The sequence below is a fragment of the Polypterus senegalus genome, chromosome 7, assembly GCF_016835505.1.
Source record: "Polypterus senegalus isolate Bchr_013 chromosome 7, ASM1683550v1, whole genome shotgun sequence".
NCBI lineage: Eukaryota > Metazoa > Chordata > Cladistia > Polypteriformes > Polypteridae > Polypterus > Polypterus senegalus.
This window is the reverse complement of record NC_053160.1, coordinates 12,949,520-12,973,100: the sequence shown is the minus strand read 5'-3', so window position 1 is coordinate 12,973,100 and position 23,581 is coordinate 12,949,520. Positions and strand designations below refer to the sequence as shown.

General features: G+C 44.1%; 1 protein-coding gene across 1 annotated transcript in view; it reads left to right on the top strand.

Moving 5' to 3' along the window:
- The first annotated feature begins 351 nt into the window (after positions 1 to 351).
- Positions 352 to 23,581, top strand: part of chrna6 (cholinergic receptor, nicotinic, alpha 6) — an 86,270-nt gene continuing 63,040 nt past the window's right edge. Inside the window, exon 1 of the mRNA XM_039758231.1 lies at positions 352 to 510. Within this exon, the coding sequence (XP_039614165.1) occupies positions 453 to 510 (58 nt within the window). The 5' untranslated portion in view covers positions 352 to 452. The remainder of the gene's footprint in view (positions 511 to 23,581) is intronic.

Sequence of the window (23,581 nt, the reverse complement as noted above, 5' to 3'; positions counted from 1 at the left end):
ACGGGTTCGAAAATAGCACGACACATTGGACCCTGTTTCTGCATGTAAGTAGAGTTTTGAATTCATGTTCAGAGAGGTTCATTATTAACTTTTTTTTTCGTATGGAATCTGTCTTCTTCATCATCCAAAAACCCTTCTCTGTCCCTCTTTTCTTTCTCTGCTCCAATAGTCCTTGATCCAGGTGGATTGCAGCTATTCGTGGGCTTTTTTATAATAATCAGGTATTTGTTGCAACGTGAATTGTGCGTTCTGTCTCTGTATATGAGAGAGAGAAAGAGAGAGAGAGAGAGAGAGAGAGAGAAAGGGGAGGGGGGGAGAGGAGGAGAAGGTGGGGGTCTGGAGCGGGACAGCGCGAACTTGCTCTGTAGCAGGAAGCGCATTGTCTGCCTCTCGTATAGCCAAGCTGCATTTGCTTCTCCTGCTTGCGAATTACCGGCAACTGGATACGCCAGATGAAGCCGACCGGACAGCACAATTTACTTCTGCTACTCATCTGTGTCTCCGTGAAAGGTAAGATTGTTTCGTCGGTGAAAAGACCGATAGGCGTGCGCTTTTATTATTATTTATTTTAACCGATTACACTTGCAACTGGGCACCGTGACTGACTGACAGACTGGCAGACAGATGCGGCTTTGGAGTTTGTGCGTGCTGGGCACCTTAATCCCTATAGGGAGACGGAGTGTTAAATAGAATGGGTGGGAGGATGAGGGTGGTGGGAGTGTAAGCTCTCAGTTCTTTTTTTTTCTTTGAATTTAATGTGGATCCTTCATGCACGTAGTGGCAAGAATACAAAAAATATAACTCCAAGCATTAATGATGCATTTCCAGCGCTTAGTTCAAGACTGCTTTTACATCAAAGTTTATTTAGCTAGCAATATTATTTTTCTTTAATGAGAATTTCTTTGAGGCTTGTGCTTTAGATTGTGGTCTCACCTAGTCTTACTGGCGATGTCGTTTTACCACTGGGGCAAATGGCAGAGCATTGCTTCGCGAGTCTTACGACTATAAAGACCTAGCGGAGCACTGCATCATTTCAGATAAATTATGGATCACGTGCGGTGTGTCAGCGCCCCTTTGCCGTTTGCTGTTCGACTTTCTTCGGAGTTGCTTTAAAACCAGACAGGACAGCATTAAAGTATTATTATAAATATAAGGGCGACTTTATGAACAGACCCGACAAAATTAAAGTGTCATTAATACTATTTGAATTTAAGAGTTGTGTGTGAACGCAAATGACTAGAGAAGACTAAACAGATTTCTAACATGGTGCTTACACATATCAAGCAACTTTTTATTAGTTATTAATAACTCATCAGTAATGCCTTTTGACAATACGTGAAACATACTAAACCTGCAGACACCGAATAGTACGCTTAATAAAAGTCAATTATATTGAAAAAGAACTGACCTTTCACACGCGTACGTGGCTTCTAATGAGGTACACAAATTCATCTTTGAAATTTCTTTTCGACGTGGCATTAAAGGCTTTATTGTAATGTGAAATTACACGCAGACGTATTGAATCCGACCAACATTCAAGACTGACGGGTGTACGAGCAGACAGAATTGAATTCTTTAAAGCTGCAAGTGCCTAACAGTTAGATATACATGCAGAATATGGGATATGGGCGCAAATCTTTAATTCTCACTTTGCCGAAGAAAACGCACAAAATGTACATTTTATCATAACCAGGAAGTGACTGTATTTTAAATGGATTTTCTCTGTTGTGTAAGTTTGTACTTTCTAATTAAGCTGCACTTTGGTTTTCTAAGCCACTGAAATAGGCTAATAATATAATATAATGTTAATATACATATAGATAAAGGCGCTGTAGGCTGACAGATGATATAACACACGCATTATGTAAAGATCTGCTCTATAAAGAAACATATTTGAATTATACTTGGTTGTGCACCTTGTTTGTAAAACCTAACAGTAAGATAGATAGAGTAGTATATAATAGATAGATAGATAGATAGATAGATAGGAAAGGCACTATATAATAGATAGATAGATAGATAGATAGATAGATAGATAGATAGATAGATAGATAGATAGATAGATAGATAGATAGATAGATAGATAGGAAAGGCACTATATAATAGATAGATAGATAGATAGATAGATAGATAGATAGATAGATAGATAGATAGATAGATAGATAGGAAAGGCACTATATAATAGATAGATAGATAGATAGATAGATAGGAAAGGCACTATATAATAGATAGATAGATAGATAGATAGATAGATAGGAAAGGCACTATATAATAGATAGATAGATAGATAGATAGATAGATAGATAGATAGGAAAGGCACTATATAATAGATAGATAGATAGATAGGAAAGGCACTATATAATAGATAGATAGATAGATAGATAGATAGATAGATAGATAGATAGATAGATAGATAGATAGATAGATAGATAGATAGATAGATAGATAGACTAAAATGAAGAAAATTTAAAAAGAAAGAAAACTTCTGATTTGGCAGTCTCGGCCCCAGGGAGTCATTTTGCAGACATGTTGGTATAAATGAGCCCCCATCATGTTTCTTGACACACTTCTGCTAAATGGTTTTACACCTTGAAGTCCTCAGTGCTGGTGTGTCACAGAGAGGATGTGCAGCATTGTTCATAATGGCACTCAGTTTAGATTTAATTCTCTCCTTTGATATGTCCTCTAGGGGGTCCACAGTGAGCCTCCTACAACTGAGCCTGCCCTTTTAATGAACTTGTTGCTTCAGTGGGCCTCTCTTCGTGTGATGTTACCAACCCAGCCCTCTACAGGGTATAAGATCTCAGTGGTCATTAAAAAGTTGTAGAAGATGTGAAGGACGTCACTTCCCACATTCAAGGTGCACAGTCTCCTAAGGAAGACCCATCCAATCTGTCATTGATGTGGACCTACTTAGTTATTGTAGAAGTGCACCATCTCAACTTCCACTCTCTGAACAGTGACCAGACATGGAGGCTTTTGGTGCGGTGAAAGTTAAAAATCAGTTCCTTGGCTTTGCTGATGTTAAGTTGTAGACAGTTCTTTTTGCACCAAGAAACAAAGTTCTTCACATTGACTCCTCTCCTCTGGTTTATCCTCTTTATCAATACACTCAAAAAGTGCAGAATCATCTGAGAATTTCAGCAAGTGACATGACCTGCTGTTATATTTATAGTCGGAGGTGTACAGAGTGAAAAGTGAAGGAGACAGGCCTGTCCCAATGTTTCTCCCTCAGTACTTGAGTCTCACAAACTGCAGCCTGCCTTAAAGGCCAAGGCTGCCATTACGAGGCCACACTGCCTGCCAGGCATATAAATCTAGTAACGTTTTAGTTGTGGATTATACATCATTTATACCATGAATAATAAATAAGCTTTTAACTTTTAATAAGGTAACTCCTTTCTTAAAGGAGGTGGCACACTGGTTGCCGCTGTTACCTCACAGCTCCTGTGTCTGATCCTCTCTCGGTTGTTGTCTCTTTGCAGCCTGCTTGTTCTTCTCCTCTGTTTTAGGTATTTTTGCCCGTTTGCTCCTGTTTACCTAGCACGTTCCAAAAGGCTTGCAGGGCAGGATAACTAGTGTGACAAGGTTACCACTCAAAGGCATAAAGCCTAGAAGCTGCTAATGGTGTTCTTATCTTTTAAAGCAATATTCAACTCACAAGTGAGATATTTTTACAATGCTAGAATTGGAAGCAAATTTCCGGCAGTGCTGTTTTTATTGCCATATGATGACATTCGAATGGTGGGATACGTCAACAGTCGATCTATTTCACCCTTGATGATGCTGAAAGAGTTTCCGGGTGTAAAGACCAGTACATTGAAACGTGGATCGATTATCGTGAGACAGTGGAGGTTGATTGGGTCCTCCCTTGAAGATTTTCAAAGAGGTGCCTGTCCTCACATCCAGTATGGCAAGGAAATCTGCTGGTACTCCATGTTGAAATTGGAAGAGGTCCTGGCATTGCTGCCACAAGCACTGACTTTTGTTTTTGTTTTATACATTACTTACCCCATGAAGCTTGTAGTGATGGCTGAGAAAAAATTTGGATAAAATAAATTTCATGCAGAAGGAAAAAGTGTATGATATGTTAATGGTGTCCAGTGCTGTACAATGGCAAACAATTGGGAATATGTTTATGGAAATAAAGAACAAATAACCTCACATTATTTGTATTGCATAATCCACATGTCATTGATCCAATTGTATGCTTCAAATTGGGCAAAAAACATGATTTTTGCTAGAATAATATTAGATACTAATGGTAAAATATGTGGTGGGTTGGCGCCCTGCCCGGGGTTTGTTCCTACCTTGTGCCCTGTGTTGGCTGGGATTGGCTCCAGCAGACCCCCGTGACCCTGTGTTAGGATACAGCGGGTTGGATAATGACTGACTGACTGACTAATGGAAAAATCAGTGCACTTCCTAAGCAAGAAACTAACACCACATTTGACCTTTGGAAGTGAACTTCTACCTTTCCCCATTATTCGTTGGTCAAGTGTAGGTTTGCGTTGTGTGGTGGTATTGGAAAAGTACTGAAAAAGAACAAATTTTGAAAAGAAACAGTACTGGAATTTCAGGATTTTTGATATTAGAAGTAAATGTCAACTTTCACCATTGCAGTGTGGGAAAAATGTCTGTCATTTCATAGAGTTTATAAAATGAAAGTACATGCGTTGACATGATTAGAACATCATGGAGGATCCCCTTCCCCTTATTGCTTTGATACAATCAGGACTTCATGTGGAACTCGCACACTCCCATTGCTGCAAACTGATAAGGACTTCATGATATTTTCATGTCCATCATTTCACAGACTTTGCAAAGTGAAAGTACATGCTTAGACACGATTAGACTATCATGGGAGACCCCCCTCCCCCAGTTATTGCTTTTCATAGACTTCACAGAATGAAAGTCTATATTTTAAAACTATTAGAAAATCATGGCACACTCCCCCTCCTTTTATTGCTTTGATACGATCAGGACTTCATGTGGGACTCCCACACCATCATTGTTTCAGACTGATAAGGACTTCATGACCTCATGGGGGTTTGTCATTTCATAGACTTCACGAAATGAAGTAGATGCTATGACACAACCAGAACATCATGGGGAACCCCCACCTTTTATTGCTTTGATGCAATCAGGACTTTACGTTGGACTCCCACACCCACATTGCTTCAAACTGATAAAGACTTTATGGTATTATGGTCTCCATCATTTGGTAGACGTTGCGAACTGAAAGTACATGCTTAGACATGATTAGAATATCATGGGAAACCCCCACACTTATTGTTTTTGTAGACTTCACAGAATGAAAGTCTATGCTTTGACACGATTAGAATATCTTGACACACTCCTCCTCCTTTTATAGCTTTGATGCAATCAGGACTTCATGTGGGACTCCCACACCATCATTGTTTCAGACTGATAAGGACTTCATGACCTCATGGGGGTTTGTCATTTCATAGACTTCACGAAATGAAGTAGATGCTATGACACAACCAGAACATCATGGGGAACCCCCACCTTTTATTGCTTTGATGCAATCAGGACTTTACGTTGGACTCCCACACCCACATTGCTTCAAACTGATAAAGACTTTATGGTATTATGGTCTCCATCATTTGGTAGACGTTGCGAACTGAAAGTACATGCTTAGACATGATTAGAATATCATGGGAAACCCCCACACTTATTGTTTTTGTAGACTTCACAGAATGAAAGTCTATGCTTTGACACGATTAGAATATCTTGACACACTCCTCCTCCTTTTATAGCTTTGATGCAATCAGGACTTCATGTGGGACTCCCACACCATCATTGTTTCAGACTGATAAGGACTTCATGATCTCATGGGGGTTTGTCATTTCATAGACTTCGCGAAATGAAGTAGATGCTATGACACAACCAGAACATCATGGGGAACCCCCCTCCTTTTATTGCTTTGATGCAATCAGGACTTTACGTTGGACTTCCACACCCACATTGCTTCAAACTGATAAAGACTTTATGGTATTATGGTGTCCATCATTTCGTAGACATTGTGAAATGAAAGTACATGCTTAGACATGATTAGAATATCATGGGAAACCCCACTTATTGTTTTTGTAGACTTCACAGAATGAAAGTCTATGCTTTGACACGATTAGAATATCTTGACACACTCCTCCTCCTTTTATAGCTTTGATGCAATCAGGACTTCATGTGGGGCTCCCACACCATCATTGTTTCAGACTGATAAAGACTTCATGATCTCATGGGGGTTTGTCATTTCATAGACTTCACGAAATGAAGTAGATGCTATGACACAACCAGAACATCATGGGGAACCCCCCTCCTTTTATTGCTTTGATGCAATCAGGACTTTACGTTGGACTCCTACACCCACATTGCTTCAAACTGATAAAGACTTTATGGTATTATGGTGTCCATCATTTCGTAGACATTGTGAAATGAAAGTACATGCTTTGCCACGATTAGAACATCATGGGGGACCCCCCTCCATTTCTCCTTATTGCTTTGATACGATCAGGACTTCATGTGGAACTCCCCCCCACCCATTGCTTAAAACTGTTAAAGACTTCATGGTATTATGGTCTCCATCATTTGGTAGACGTTGCGAACTGAAAGTACTTGCAAAGACATGATTAGAATACCATGGGAGACCCCCACTTATTGCTTTTTGTAGACTTCATAGAATGAAAGTCTATGCTTTTGAGATGATTAGAATATCTTGACGCACTCCTCCTCCTTTTATTACATTGATGCAATCAGGACTTCATGTGGGACTCCCACACCATCATTGTTTCAGACTGATAAGGACTTCATGATCTCATGGGGGTTTGTCATTTCATAGACTTCACGAAATGAAGTACATGCTATGACACAGCCAGAATATCATGGGGAACCTCCCTCCTTTTATTGCTTTGATGCAATCAGGACTTCACGTGGGACTCCCATACCCCCATTACTTCAGACTGTTAAGGACTTCATGATGTCCATCATTTTGTAGACTTCACGAAATGAAAGTAAGAGGCATTGATGCAATTAGAACATGATGGTAGGGGGGGTAGAATTGAGACTTCACGTAGGAATGTTTATTGCTTCATCTCAGGGATTCAAGAGGAAAGCAGTATGTACTGTGGCACCAATGAGGCTTGAATAAGACGGGGGGTTTTGGAGTTACCTGTTATTTGCTTCTGAACCATTTTGATACTGATACTGAGGTCTGAAAGCTATTATCAATACCGAAGTCATGTCATATTATAGTATACTAGCCATACCCCACAGCTCCGTCCGTGTGGTAGTGAAACATGACACACTTTAAAAATCAATAAACAAACAGGTATTGCTTGCTAAGTGGAGGCAAGCTACACTCCAAAACACAGAGGTAGAGCAACTTGAACGCAGTCTGGCATGTGAGTGAGGCTTCCCACTTCTGACGTCACACTTACCTCCCCCTAGGCCCGCAGCCTCTCTCTGGGATTAGCGCGAATATATTGCTCATGCAAGTGACTAGGATTTTTAGCGTGATGAGAGAAGTCTCAGAATCAACCGGAACGTTCAAGCAAATTATACAAAAAAAAATAAATAAATCTAAATCCGTTAAGTAGTTCTCTCGTTCGCTAGCTAAGTGGAGGTAAGGTATGCCTCGATGCTGGAGCGTGACGCTCAGTCCGCTGCGTCTCTCTCGGATTTGTGCAAATAAAATGGAACCATAAGCGAACTATGATACTTAGCGCGATGAGAGAGGTCACAAAATCAACCGGAATGCTCAAGCAAATTATAGAAAAAAACCCGATCTAAATCTGTTAAGTAGTTCTCTCGTGAAAAGTGGACAGACAGACAAACAGGCAGACCGAGAGACATTGGATTTTATATCATGTTATATCTGTGGTGGGCTGGCAGATAATATATATAATTATATTATATTATCCATCCATCCATTATCCAACCCGCTATATCCTAACTACAGGGTCAGGGGGTTTGCTGGAGCCAATCTATTATATTACATTATATTATATTATATTCTTCTTGTTCTTCTTTTGGCTGCTCCCATTAGGGGTCGCCACAGCAGATCATCTTTTTCTATATCCTCCTGTCCTCTGCATCTACACCCAGCATATTATATTATATTATATTATATTATCCATCCATCTTGCAACCCATTGAATCCGAACACAGGGTCACGGGGGTCTGCTGGAGCCAATCCCAGCCAACACAGGGTGCAAGGCAGGAACCAATCCTGGGCAGGGTGCCAACCCATTGCAGGACACACCCACACCCACACACCAAGCACACACTAGGGACAATTTAGAATTACCAAGCCACCTAACCTGCATGTCTTTGGACCGTGGGAGGAAAACGGAGTACCCGGAGGAAACCCACGTAGACACGGGGAGAACATGCAAACTCCACGCAGGGAGGACCCGGGAAGCGAACCCAGGTCTCCTAACTGCGAGGCAGCAGCGCTACCACTGCGCCACCATGCCGCTCTTTATTATATTATATTATATTATATTATATTATATTATATTATATTATATTATATTATATTATATTATATTATATTATATTAATCTAACAATTGTCAAGAGCCCTTAACAAATGTGTCTCTGTGTTCTTGTTGCAGAATTTCTCGTAAAGTAACCGCTTGGATCCACTGCATCGATTCCTTTCATTATTTAAACACTCCAGTCATGACACCTTTTAATGTCCATTTTGCTCAAACTAAAAAGGTTCAACTCCTTCTCAGTATAAGCAGAAAGAGATTAAGAGGTGATATCTATGATGTGTTCCCTGACATATTGATGTTCCATTTAGTTGCTGTACACAGGTGTGTTCAGCCTGCAAGGTGAAAGATGGGCTCAATTTCTAGTTATGAAATGATTTCCAGAATAGAACTGTTACATAACTTGAGAAACAACTGTTTGCACTTTTGTCTAAAAACAGAATTTATTTTGAATTAAAATGGACTGGTGTTTTTTTTCCATTTTGCATACAGTGCTGTAAGAATAGGTTCCAGCCTAGTGCAACCCTGATTTGGTTTGGAGTAAGTGCATTTGAAAAACAGTGTGGTATCCTCAACCCTCAAATTCCATTTTAAAGGCCATTTTTCTGGGTTCATTCAGGATTGGTATGATGTAGCATGGTATGATAAGGTATGGAATACTTGCTATAAGGACAAAAGTACTATAAAATTCAGGATAGAATTTAATAATAGATTTACTAGACTCAAACCAGGGCCACAGTGTGCTGGAGTCCAACGAGATTTGGGTTAAATGTAATAACCATTGACAAGATGAGAGTCCATTACAGGTAACACTCACTCATTAAATTTAGACTTTTCAATTAACCTGTGTGATGGACAGCCGGGTCCCATGCCCGGCCGGGACGCCTCTGCTGCTCCCGGGGGAACCATCATGGACATTACAGTACCTTCCCCAGGGCGCTTGAGGGCAGCCTCCCTGGCCGTGGATCCCTCCTCAATCTTCCCCGTGGCTCCATGGGACATGGAGTCCACCACAGCAGCCCAGTTGGGAGATGGGGTGGCCGCTAGGGGGTGCTGCGGACAACCAGCCACCACGCTGGACGGTTTATAAGCCTCACCCGGAGGTGCAATTAAGACCAGCTGGTCAGGCACCTGGAACACTTCCGGGTGGGGTATAAAAGGGCCTGCCTCCCAGCAATCAAGGCCAGAATCGGGAGGAAGAGGACGAGGTTGCCTGGGAGGAGTGGTGGTGCCAGGAAGCGTTTGGTTGTGTGGGTTATTTTGTGCTTTAGACTGTGTTGGGCCTGTGGGACACGGGGAAGGCGTGTGCCCACGGCTGAAGAAAATAAAAAGCCCTTTGAGTGTGAACACGTGCCTCTGCGTAGTCTGTGCCGGGTCGGGCGCTATATAGCGCCTTTATCACACCTGCATAACTTTAGACGGACACTGTAGAACCCTGAAAACAGCCACTGGGACTTGTGGAGAATGTGCCAAGTCCACACAGAGGGAGACTGGACCAGGAAGTGAACGCAGATCCCTCAAGGTGGGAAGAAGCAGAACAAACTATGGTGCCTTTAAAGTTAAAAAGTGAATCGGTGTTCCTAACAACACATGAAAGGCACTATATAAATAAAATTATTATTATTATTATTAGTAGTAATAGTAGTTGTAGTAGTCTGCAGCTCACTCTTATTTAAATTTGCTTTGTAAAATGTCCTGTACTTGTTTACTCTCTGAGAAAAAATGAACACTTGAGATCTTCTGTTGAGAGAAGCAAAGATTTGACAGCAGGGCCATCACTGGAAAGGTGTGGGTAATTTCATCCAGTGTGGGAATGGCCATAATAGGGAAGTGGTGGTGGCTAATGTGGACTATAGGGGTAGCTTGTGCTTTATCTCTGAACCCAAGTGATTAATAAAGAAAGAACATAAGTGGCAAAAGTAAAAAGGCTTAAAAATAATAACAACAAAAAAAAAATCAGCCTTCTGGCCACTCTACTTGCCCTCTAGCCTTCTTTATTTAACTTTTCACTTAGCAATGGCTTTCTCCCAACTCCAAGGCCACCATATAGTGACTGCCCGGGTCATGAAACCCATCCAGGTAAGGCCCCTCACTACGGTCTCCAAAATATCCAGCCAGCACTCAAAAGTCTGCTGGTACCCCTGAGGACCCGTAAGTGGCACTTGGTCTGTCCTCCCCAATACTCTAATGAATTTAGCCCCCAGTACACTCTAGTGGCCTAGGGGACATTAACAAGGGTAATAAATTGATTGTTCCTCGTCTCACTTTCACACCATATGCAGTGCTATGCAAAGTTGGAAGTTTTCACATTTCATTGTAATACAACTTTAAATCCCTATAGATTTAATTGGGCTTTTTTGACACAGATCAACAGAAAAAGATAATTAATGTCAACATGAAAAGGGTGATCTAAATTAGAAATCTAAAACAATAATTGATCACATAAGTACTGGGTAATGTGTTAGGAACGAAAGGATGCCACATCGTTTGATGGAAATGAAAATGATCAACCTACAGAGCCCTGAATTCAAAGACGCCCCAAAATCAGAGTGAAAAATTATGTGGCAGGCTAGTCCATTTTGCCAAAATTTAATTGCAGCAACTCAAAATTGTGCGCAGCACTTTGTATGGCCCCTGTGTTCTTGTATACATGCCTGACAACATCGGTGCATGCTTCTAATGAGATGACAGATGGTGTTGTGGGGATCTCCTCCCAGATCTGGACCAGGGCATCACTGAGCTCCTGGACAGTCTGAGGTGCAACCTGGTGGCATTGGATGGACCAAAACATAATGTCCCAGAGGTGTTCTATTGGATTTAGGTCAGGAAAGTGTGGTGGCCAGTCAATGGTATCAATTCCTTCATCCTCCAGGAACTGCCTGCATACTCTCACCACATGAGGCCAGGAATTGTCGTGCACCAGGAGCCACTGTACCAGCATAGGGTCTGACAATGGGTCCAAGGATTTCATCCTGATACCTAATGGCAGCCAAGGTGCCTTTGTCAAGCCTGTAGCGGTCTGTGTGACCCTCCATGGATATGCCTCCCCAGACAATCATTAACCCACCACCAAACTGCTCATGCTGAATGATGTTACAGGCAGCATAATGTTCTCCATGGCTTCTCCAGACCCTTTCACTTCTGTCACGTGCTCAGGGTGAACCTGCTCTCATCTGTAAAAGCACAGGGCACCAGTGGTGCATCTGCCAATTCTGGTATTCTATGGTGAATGCCAATCGAGCTGCATGCTGCTGGGCAGTGAGCTCAGGGCCCATTAGAGGACATGGGGCCCTTGGGTCACCCTCATGAAGTCTTTCTGGTTGTTTGGTCAGAGACATTCACACCAGTGGCCTGCTGGAGGTCATTTTGTAGGGCTCTGGCAGTGCTCATCCTGTTCCTCCTTGCCCAAAGGAGCAGATACTGGTCCTGCTGATGGGTTATGGACCTTCTATGGCCCTCTCCAGCTCTCCTAGAGTAACTGCTTGTCTCCTAGAATCTCCTCCATGCCCTTGAGACTGTGCAGGGAGACACAGCAAACCTTCTGGCAATGACACGTATTGATGTGCCATCCTGGAGAAGTTGGACTACCTGTGCAACCTCTGTAGGGTCCAGGTATCGCCTCATGCTACCAGTAGTGACACTGACTGTAGCCAAATGCAAAACTAGTGAAGAAACAGTCAGAAAAGATGAGGAGGGAAAAATGTCAGTGGCCTCCACCTGTTAAACCATTCCTGTTTTGGGGTCATCTCATTGTTGCCCCTCTAGTGCATCTGTTGTTAATTTCATTAACACCACAGCAGCTGAAACTGATTAACAACCCCTCTGCTACTTAACTGACCAGATTAATATCCCATAAGTTTCATTGACTTTATGCTATACTCTGATTAAAAGTGTTCCTTTAATTCTTTTGAGCAGTATATTTGTGCTCTTCAGGTCTTTACTAGACGTACTTTTGGCAGCCAAGGCAGTCTTCAGTCTATCTGCTCAGGTCTCTTTTTCTGTTAGATTTGCACATCTGCACACTGCCATTTTTCTCTATTGGTCTTTGCAAAAGGTCTGTCCGGTGATCCTGAGTGAACCATCCAGTCATAAATTGTCACTTGGACTGAGATCTGGACACTGACTTGGCCACTCCAGAACATTCACATTGTTGTATTTCTTGTGTCACTTTGGATTTATGCTTAGGCTTGTTGTCTTGCTTCAAAACAAATCCTCTCTCAAGATGCAGGTTTCTTATAAATAGTATCAAGTTATTCCTCTGGCATTTCTCTGTGATTTCCTGCATTCAGGATTTCGGCCATGATTTCCCTGGATTTTGTTGCATTCATTTTACCCACAGAAACCTTCCCGAGCCTGCTGCAGAGGAGCATCCCCACAGCCTGACGCCACCACCACCACCAGGTTTCATAGGATGATTTTGATAATGTGTTTAGATTACGGGTTTACTTGGATGGCCTAAAGAAATCTCAATTTTGTTCACATCAGAGCTTAGAACCTTTTTGCAGCTGACGTCAGGGTCTCTTATGTACATTCTGGCACACCCTAGCTGAAATGTTATGTCTGGTGAGGCACCGAGTAGCAGTTGATGCCTGCACAGTCTTTCTAATCTGAACTACTGTAGCTTGTAACTCCTTCAGAGTTCTTCTAGGTCACTTAGTGGCCTTCCTCACTCCTCGTCTTCTTGCTGGATCATTCAGTTTTGGTGGACGGCCTTATCTAGCTGATTTACAGCTGTGCCACACTCCATTTCTCAATGAGTGTTTTAACTCGACTACCAAGGAATATTCAGTGACTTCGATATTTTCTTGTCTCCATCCATCTATCTATCTGCACAAGGGAGCAGTGGAGGAGTTAAACATTTAGTTTTTTTGTTAACATATGTATCTATTTACTTATCAAGGAAAATTATTTAAATTTGTGGGTGGGGTAGGAGGCGTGTACTGGGGAGTAGTGGAGGAGCAATGTAATTATCAATTTTCTTGTGAAGCTGTTATTTATTTTTTAAGTGTATAATATTGATGTGTTCATGTTTTCTATATTGTGCAAAAAAAGTTTATTTTAAAAATTAAAAATAATATCTGTCATATAGCACCTTTCATATCTATCTATCTATTGTAAATAAAGCAATCAGACAGCATAAAGGTTTGGGGTTTGTCCAGCCCCGTATACTGTACAGTCTTGCAAAAATAGAAATCAGGTCAGAAACATGATGGCGGAGTGGGGAACATTTATGTAGTGGGACCAGAACTGATAGAGGAATGCTGGGAAGGACCGAGGTGGTAGATGGGAGCCATGACATCATCAGAGATAGATGGAAGGGAGGGAATGAATGCGGAAGTAGCAGACGTGTTTGTGGAACCTGGGCATTTTCATGGTGGTGTTACTTCTTTCTTTCTGTGGTAAATAAAGAGAGAAAGGTTAGTACCTCGGTTTTCCCCCTTGGCTGGAGTTTTCTCGCTACCATTCGGGTCTTTACGTGCCTCCATATGTGTGTGACACTATCTATCTATCTATTATATAGTGCCTTTAATCTCTATCTATCTATTATATAGTGCCTTTCATATCTATCTATCTATCTATCTATCTATCTATCTATCTATCTATCTATTATATAGTGCCTTTAATATCTATCTATCTATTATCTATCTATTATATAGTCCCTTTCATATCTATCTGTCTGTCTATCTGTTATATAGTGCCTTTCATATCTATCTGTCTGTCTATCTGTCTATCTATCTATCTATCTATCTATCTATCTATCTATCTATCTATCTATCTATTATATAGTCCCTTTCCTATCTATCTATCTATCTATCTATCTATCTATCTATCTATCTATCTATCTATCTATCTATCTATCTATCTATCTATCTTTGAAATGTGCTTTCTGATCACATTTTCATGGAGTGTTCTTCTGTCTTCATTGTGTAGGTTAGCCCACTGCACTGACTCACCACAAGTGGCACCATTTATATTACCATCAACTGAATTTGCCTGAGATGATCCATTTAATTAAAAATGTGATTTCCGGCAGCACCAGTTATGATTTAAGGGTAGTGAATATTTATTTATGCAATCAATTTGTTTGTATTTTATAATTCATTAATTGTAATTCTATTTAATTTAGATCACTTTTTCATTGTGACATGAATCCATGTTTTTCATATTCATCATTGTCAGAAGAAAGAAATTAAATCCACTGTGATTCAATGTTGTATAACAATAAAATGTGAAAACTTCCACAGTAATGAGTATTTGTTATTGGCACTGGGGGATCCAGCACTGAACAGGATGCCAGTCCTTGGCATGGCATCAACTTTAACATTTGTTTTTTTCTCAGAGGAAGTTCTTTTCTAATTTTTTATTTCTCAGTTAGCTAGTTATTTAATTATTTGACAAACGTGGATAATAATACTTAATATTCATCTCATTATCAGTCTTTGTAGTTTAGAGCCGGCGGTGAAAATCGTTGAAGCAAAACAGCAACGCAGGACTCAAGAAGCTGCTGCAGATAACACAGCAGGGTTTCTGCTGGATCTGTAGGACTGTTAAAATTGTGCGATTAAAGTGTGCTTCCTAACTGTGCTGGAAACACTATTCTGCTTACTTCCCACTGTGGTTTGGGAGAAAACAGAGTATAGATTACAATAAAATTTGTAATTTTGTTTTGTATTACAATATATATATTTAGACACGTGTTGAGCATATGGATGATGGAGGGCATATAACTGGACATTTCAGCATTGTTTGCACTGACATTTTCAGTTTTATACAAGACAGCATACAAGCAGGAGATTTGTTTGAATATCACGTTATATGACAGCAAGAAGAGGAGCAAAAACCTAAGAAATACAAGACAGGGAGAATGAGGATCTTTTCTCCCAGTAAATCCAGAGGGTCTTTCACAGTTCCTGGTGGTTCATTGTGAATGCGCTCAGGAGTCAGTGAGCTAATTGTGTTTGTGCCTTTGGTATATTTTGGAACTTTGACCCTCAAGCTCGCTGTTTGACCACATTTCTGGTATTACTGTACAGTATTGAGACTCTGTTTGCATTGGACTGCCTTTAGTATTTTTATGCAGTTCATTTACTTCCTGTGCTCCATGGAGCTTCATTGTTATTAAAGAGCATTTTGTAAAAATAAACTTTTTATTTTATAAAGATTCGGTGCTTGTCCTTATTACTAGCCAGGGTTTGATGGTGAGATCCCCCTCTAGTGGACATTGTGTGGAAGTGCTTTTGGGACTTACAGTCTGTGTTTTGTTCACGAGTATTTGTAAGGCACACTAGTACTATTTTGTAAGCTGGAAATTTGTGAATTGAATATCTGTGTAACAATAGCAGGGCCTCACAGCTTTCATGCTATAATTTTGCAGACTTACAGATAATGACTCTATAAACATATCATGCTAAGCTCTCATGCCAAGAAGAGAGAAAATTAGGTTAATTATTTGAAGTGCAACCATTTTTTGCCTCTCAACACAAAAATAAGTTATGTGTTTGATTCCAATATAGGTAAGTAGACATGAAATTTGCAGATGGCACTAAAGCTGATGTATATATACACTCACTGGCCACTTTATTAGGCACACTTGTTCAACGGAGACTTCAACAGCTGAGGTCCTCTCCATCTTAACCCCTGTCCTGACTGCCTTGAGCTATGTCACTCAGACCGCTCGGGGTCGTTTGTCCTCTCGTCTTTCTTCACGCTCGCTTCGGCGTACATCAGAGAAGACACCACCTTGATGACACCCACTCCACTATACACTCATTGGGGACAATCTGTCCCTAGAGTGCAGATCCATCGCAGGACCACTGACTGCACTGCCTTTTCTTACTTTCTCTCTCGATCGTTAGCACACACACACGAACGCGCCCTCCCTCCTTCCCTTCCTCATTTTTCTTTCTTTCTTTGTCTTCCCATCTCACACTCGCACTTCTCCTTTTAAAATTGGGACGTGGCACAGCTGTTATGATTAGCAGCACTCGGCGGTAATTAGTGTCACAGACGATCTCACTCCTGTGCACTTAGTGTAGGCCCACCCGCTCTCACATTGTGCCCGGGAACCGCTCTCGCCGCTCTACCACGCCCTCTCCTACCAAGTGGCGAGTGCTGCGATTATTTATTTTAAAAAGATGCCGATCTTGATAATCTTGGTAATCTTGGTAAGGGGCCAGATACAACTAAATTCCGACATTTTCTTTTAGCTTTGGTGCATACAGAGATGAAGTTCCTCTTTAATACCTCAGATTGCTGTAAATAAATATTATTAGTGCCGACATGCAGCGATAAGGTAACCCGATCAGCTGCGGGCCTCACTTTACCACATGCAGTCTTTGCGAATTTCACGGTAGTTTTGGTCCGTCGTTCTTTTTCAGACGTGGCCTCCTACTCCTTACCTGGAGTGGCAGTAGGATACTTTACAGCTACGCCTCGTGTTCTACTGTGTGATAGGAGAAATTCTTATCCTAGTCAGACGTTTAGTGCAATTCCTAGGAGTTCTTCTGAGGGCGCTTGATAAATAAGGGCACCAACCTTGAATTGTAGGAAGGGTGTTCTGAAAAAGGAGTGGACTCATTTCTTCTGTGCTGCCAAGTGACAATGGAGCATCTGTCTATAACTGGTGACATTTATGACTAAGTCAAAACCAGCGTTAAGCGTACAAGCGGTGTTGCCACCCTTTTGACCGAGAAACTGAAAAATATTGCTTTACCATTTGACTTTATAATTGTGTGTATCAGCAGATTACATGCTCATTATTTAGCAACGCTGAGAGTACATAAATGACAGTAAGCTGTCATCAGGATGCATAATGTGGTTTAAATGCTGCATGGAGAAAAAAGATGTTTAGTTAGTCAGTCATTGTCCAACCTGCAATATCCTAACACAGAGTCATGGGGGTCTGCTGGAGCCAATCCCAGCCAACACAGGGCGCAAGGCAGGAACAAACCCCAGGAAGGGTGCCAGCCCACCACAGGGCACACACACACACACACCCAGCACACACTAGGGACAATTTAGGATCGCCAATGCATCTAACCTGCATGTCCTTGGACTGTGGGAGGAAACCCGAGCACCCGGAGGAAACCCACGCAGACACGGGGAGAACATGCAAACTCCACGCAGGGAGGAGAAGATATTTATATATGTATATATTGTGGTATAAGGCCAGCCATTCATCCCGGCCAATACCCCCACACCACCAGATGGAGCCCTCCCTGTGACGTGGAGATGCCCCGAATTCCAGCAAGGCATCATGGACCTTGGAGTATTCCTTCACAGCCCTGCTGGATACCATGGTGGCCACCAGAGGACACTGCAGGGAGGCTCAAGGATTATTTTCCATACAGCCCAGAAGTACGTCCCAGTCATGGGGACAGAAGAGATGACGAAGGAGTTTTCATCTGACCCGAAAGTGTTGCCAGTCACATGGACAGAGAGAGAGAGAAAAACTTCTGGGTCAAGGACTTTAAAAGGACTATGGGAAACCACAGCGGATTGAGCTGAGTTGGGAGGAAGGGTGACAATACGTCTGGAGGCTTGGAGGATTGGATTATTGTTTATTGTGAATTATTTATGAGTATTGTGGAGTGGAGGGTGCTTTGTGCACATGATTATTATAATAAAGTCAACTTTTGTACTTTTATCTGGTGTCTGGCGTCTGGTCCGAGGGTTCAAGGGGACGACAGCGGCCCTATCTGTCACAATATATATATATATATATATATATATATATATATATATATATATATATATATATATATATATATATATATATAGCTAGCTGTGTAAGCCCATGGTGTAAAAAGCCCGGGGCCTTAGAAACTTGAAATTATCAGAAAATAAACTGAAATGTAGAGATGTCAGGTAATTGAAAGGAACTACTCTGAGCATCTCTCTGCTAGGAGGATTCGTTTTGCTGATGTGCTCGCCTCGCTTGTGCATTAGCGGCGGGAGGGAAAGTAAAAGGGACACCATTAAGCGACGTTAGCTTTCTTCTGAGATTTCGTTTTGCTGACGTGCTCGCCTCCCTTGTGTTGTTAGTGGCTAAGTGAGTTTTCTGTTTCCTTGGAAGCAGAGGAAACGCGTGGATGTGTTTATATATATATATATATTGTGGCCCCGGCGGCTGGAGCCCGGCGGGGCGTAGGAGGGCGTGAGGAGGGCTTGTGCCTCCTCCAGACCGCGAGGGGCGTCCGTCCTGGTTCTGTTGGGGGCCACGGGTTGAGGGCATGGAAGCCCTTCCCTGTAGGGGCTCGTGGTCACCGCCAGGCGGCGCCCCGATGCCGGTTTATCCCGTGCAGTTGCCGGCCGGGGCAGGAGCCCGGCCGGACGCTTGGAGGACCGGAGGAGGCGAGTGCCTCCTCCAGACGGAGTGGGGGCGTCCGTCCTGGTTAGGCAGGGGCCTCGGGTACAGGGCTTTGAAGCCCAGCCCTGTAGGGACCCGTGGCCACCGCCAGGCGGCGCCCGGTGCCTAATTATCCGGGAGCCCGGCACTTCCGCCACACCAGGAAGTGCGGGGAAGACTTTGTGTGGCACCGGAGGCTGCCAGGAAGACAGCCGACACTTCCGCCACGCGCAGGCGTGGCTAGAGGCGGAAGCACCTGGGGCTCATCCGGGGCATTATTTAGGGCCGCCCTCCAGTGATTGGTGGAAGTCGGGTGGAAGTGGACTGAGCAAGAGGAAGGACTGGAGGCGGCCAGGAAGGCACAAGAGACTGTGGGCCTGGACTTGGGGAAATCGGGAGGAGGCACTGGGGTGTGTGAGTGTGCACTAGGACTTTATATTGTAAATAGTGTGTCAATAAACAGTGTGTTGGGCAAAAATATGCTGTCCGTCTGTCTGTGCCGGGGCCAGCGTTCACAATGGCGCCCAACGTGGGGCCAACCCCCTGCTAAAAGGGGGGGACCCGTCTTTATAAATATTTTGTGAACGGCCCGGCGCAGCAGCGGACCCCACACACTGGCCGCGGGAGCGGCCCGCCGCGCCCAGCGGGCGTTTACCCGAAACCGCCGAATGAAGAGGCCATCCCCGGTGCGGAGGAGGAGCGGGCCTCGCTGGGCGCAGCGGGCTCCGAAGTCGCGCTGTCGACACGGACAGCCAGGCGGTGGCGGCGCAAAGGCCACACCGAGGTGGGGGCCTCGGCAAGACGGGATCCGGGAGGTGAGTGCCCTGCCCTGCAGTAATCGGCCCTTCGGGTCGGTCATACCTTGTTTTCCACAGGGAGGGACAGACCGGATCGCGCCTGTGGCAGGAGTGCGCGACCCACGGGCTGTCGGCAGTGCGGCTACGGAGGCAGCAAAGGAGGCTGCGGAATCGGAGCCGCTGCGGCTCGAGGAATCACTGCAGCTACAACGCGGTGAGGAGGCACGCCTCCGTCCAGCGAGGGAGACAAGATGGCGGGCGGTGGTCCCGCCCGCTGACAGGCACGGGATTGGCCGGTGTGTCTTGCGTGCCCCCCCATGATTGGATAGAGGCGGGCCCAAGGAATGCCAGTCTCGTGCCAAACCGAGACCCGATTGGGCCAGAGGGAGTGGCCCAGAGGAGGCAGGCGCCGCGTGGAGCTGATGGACAGGTAAGCCCACCGACGCCTGTCTCTCTCCACCAGCGGCTCGGCGTGCGCCGGAGGAGTCCTTCGCCCGCCAAGCCGCTTTTAGAGGAACTGCTACGTGTTCTCGCGCCAGTGTGAGCAGCTGATGGAGATGGCGGTCGCGCCGAGAAAGCCACCGACTGAGACGGAGGATCGGCGCGGCGCTGGAACCGGAGGCAGGCAGAACACGGCGGGAGTGGTGAGTGTTGCTGCCCGTAGAGCAAGGGGGTTCCGAACATGGCGTGACCGATTACGGGACGACCGGCTCCGAGTAGGCAACCTCCCAACAGCGGATGCGGCGGTGCAGACAGCTAGCGAGGCGAGGAGCTCGAACACGCAAGGCTGGTAGGATCGGGCTGCTGAGTGCCCTGGGTCCTAGCGCCCTGCGCTCAAGCCTGCAGCTGTCTCCTGTCGCTCTGCCTGGACGCAGACGGGCTGGATTTGAGCTTTGCTGTGCTCAGACCCAGACCGCCAGCGCGTCAAGAAAAGAAGGAGGAACCGAAGGGTGAATGCCGGTTCCTCCGATAGGGAGGACGCGCGCTGGAGTGCGCGCGTCGGAGAAGGGCCGCCCTCTGGATGGGCAGAGGAGATCCCCTGGGCGGCTGGGCGAGCTGCCTGCGAGGCGGTGCCGAGGCGACGAACGGACGGGCATGGAACCTGCGGCGGAGGACTTCAGCAGGCAAGTTGGGGGCTGTCGGAGGGGGGCAGGAGCACGGTCGATACGGAGACCGGCGGGCGCTGGGATGAGTGTCCTGGCTGTGCTTCTGGCCCTCTTTTCCTTTATTTTACAGGCCGAAGCCCGGCGAGCGCTGAGGCCAGCTGTTATGATTAGCAGCACTCGGCGGTAATTAGTGTCACAGACGATCTCACTCCTGTGCACTTAGTGTAGGCCCACCCGCTCTCACATTGTGCCCGGAACAGCTCTCGCCGCTCTACCACGCCCTCTCCTACCAAGTGGCGAGTGCTGCGATTATTTATTTTAAAAAGATGCCGATCTTGATAATCTTGGTAATCTTGGTAAGGGCCAGATACAACTAAATTCGACATTTTCTTTTAGCTTTGGTGCATAGAGGGATGAAGTTCCTCTTTAATACCTCAGATTGCTGTAAATAAATATTATTAGTGCCGACATGCAGCAAAAGGTAACCCGATCAGCTGCGGGCCTCACTTTACTACATGCAGTCTTTGCGAATTTCACGGTAGTTTTGGTCCGTCGTTCTTTTTCAGACGTGGCCTCCTACTCCTTACCTGGAGTGGCAGTAGGATACTTTACAGCTACGCCTCGTGTTCTACTGTGTGATAGGAGAAATTCTTATCCTAGTCAGACGTTTAGTGCAATTCCTAGGAGTTCTTCTGAGGGCGCTTGATAAATAAGGGCACCAACCTTGAATTGTAGGAAGGGTGTTCTGAAAAAGGAGTGGACTCATTTCTTCTGTGCTGCCAAGTGACAATGGAGCATCTGTCTATAACTGGTGACATTTATGACTAAGTCAAAACCAGCTTTAAGCGTATAAGCGTGTTGCCACCCTTTTGACCGAGAAACTGAAAAATATTGCTTTACCATTTGACTTTATAATTGTGTGTATCAGCAGATTACATGCTCATTATTTAGCAACGCTGAGAGTACATAAATGACAGTAAGCTGTCATCAGGATGCATAATGTGGTTTAAATGCTGCATGGAGAAAAAAGATGTTTAGTTAGTCAGTCATTGTCCAACCTGCAATATCCTAACACAGAGTCATGGGGTCTGCTGGAGCCAATCCCAGCCAACACAGGGCAAGGCAGGAACAAACCCCAGGAAGGGTGCCAGCCCACCACAGGGCACACACACACACACACCCAGCACACACTAGGGACAATTTAGGATCGCCAATGCATCTAACCTGCATGTCCTTGGACTGTGGGAGGAAACCCGAGCACCCGGAGGAAACCCACGCAGACACGGGGAGAACATGCAAACTCCACGCAGGGAGGAGAAGATATTTATATATGTATATATTGTGGTATAAGGCCAGCCATTCATCCCGGCCAATACCCCCACACCACCAGATGGAGCCCTCCCTGTGACGTGGAGATGCCCCGAATTCCAGCAAGGCATCATGGACCTTGGAGTATTCCTTCACAGCCCTGCTGGATACCATGGTGGCCACCAGAGGACACTGCAGGGAGGCTCAAGGATTATTTTCCATACAGCCCTGAAGTACGCACTCCAGTCATGGGGACAGAAGAGATGACGAAGGAGTTTTCATCTGACCCGAAAGTGTTGCCAGTCACATGGACAGAGAGAGAGAGAAAAACTTCTGGGTCAAGGACTTTAAAAGGACTATGGGAAACCACAGCGGATTGAGCTGAGTTGGGAGGAAGGGTGACAATACGTCTGGAGGCTTGGAGGATTGGATTATTGTTTATTGTGAATTATTTATGAGTATTGTGGAGTGGAGGGTGCTTTGTGCACATGATTATTATAATAAAGTCAACTTTTGTACTTTTATCTGGTGTCTGGCGTCTGGTCCGAGGGTTCAAAGGGACGACAGCGCCCTATCTGTCACATATATATATATATATATATATATATATATATATATATATATATATATATATATATATATATATATATATATATATACTAGCTGTGTAAGCCCATGGTGTAAAAAGCCCGGGGCCTTAGAAACTTGAAATTATCAGAAAATAAACTGAAATGTAGAGATGTCAGGTAATTGAAAGGAACTACTCTGAGCATCTCTCTGCTAGGAGGATTCGTTTTGCTGATGTGCTCGCCTCGCTTGTGCATTAGCGTTGGAGGAAAGTAAAAGGGACACCATTAAGCGACGTTAGCTTTCTTCTGAGATTTCGTTTTGCTGACGTGCTCGCCTCCCTTGTGTTGTTAGTGGCTAAGTGAGTTTTCTGTTTCCTTGGAAGCGGAGGAAACGCGTGGATGTGTTTATATATATATATATATATATATATATATATATATATATATGTGAGTGTGTGTTTCATATGTTACGTCCAAAACCCGAAATTGGCCAAAGTGGGAAATGGCCAATGTCACTGTAAATTGACCGATCAATGTCCGATCTTTTCCTCGATTCCGTGATTTGGCCAGCCAGTTTGGGAAATGGCATGGGGCGAATGGCCAAAGTTGGAAGAAAAAAGGCATGAGCAGCGATTAGTAGTGCAATTGCATCGAGTGTAGCCTTGGTGGCTCTTGTTCAGAAAGCGGACACCACTTGTTTGTTTCAAATTAATTAAGATTAGGTATATAAATAGGTTTCACATTTCTTTTATCATTTAGAACCTAAAATAGTGACTATTAGTAACATCAGGGAACAATTTTATTGACCTGAAGGTTAGTGTTTGGGCGAGGGGAAGGCCGTCTCAAGTGGCGTCCGCTTTCTGAACAAGACCTGCCTTGAGCAGTTTCTCGTGCAGAATGGAAAACTCACTTCTGAATCTGCATCTGAAAGTTTTAAG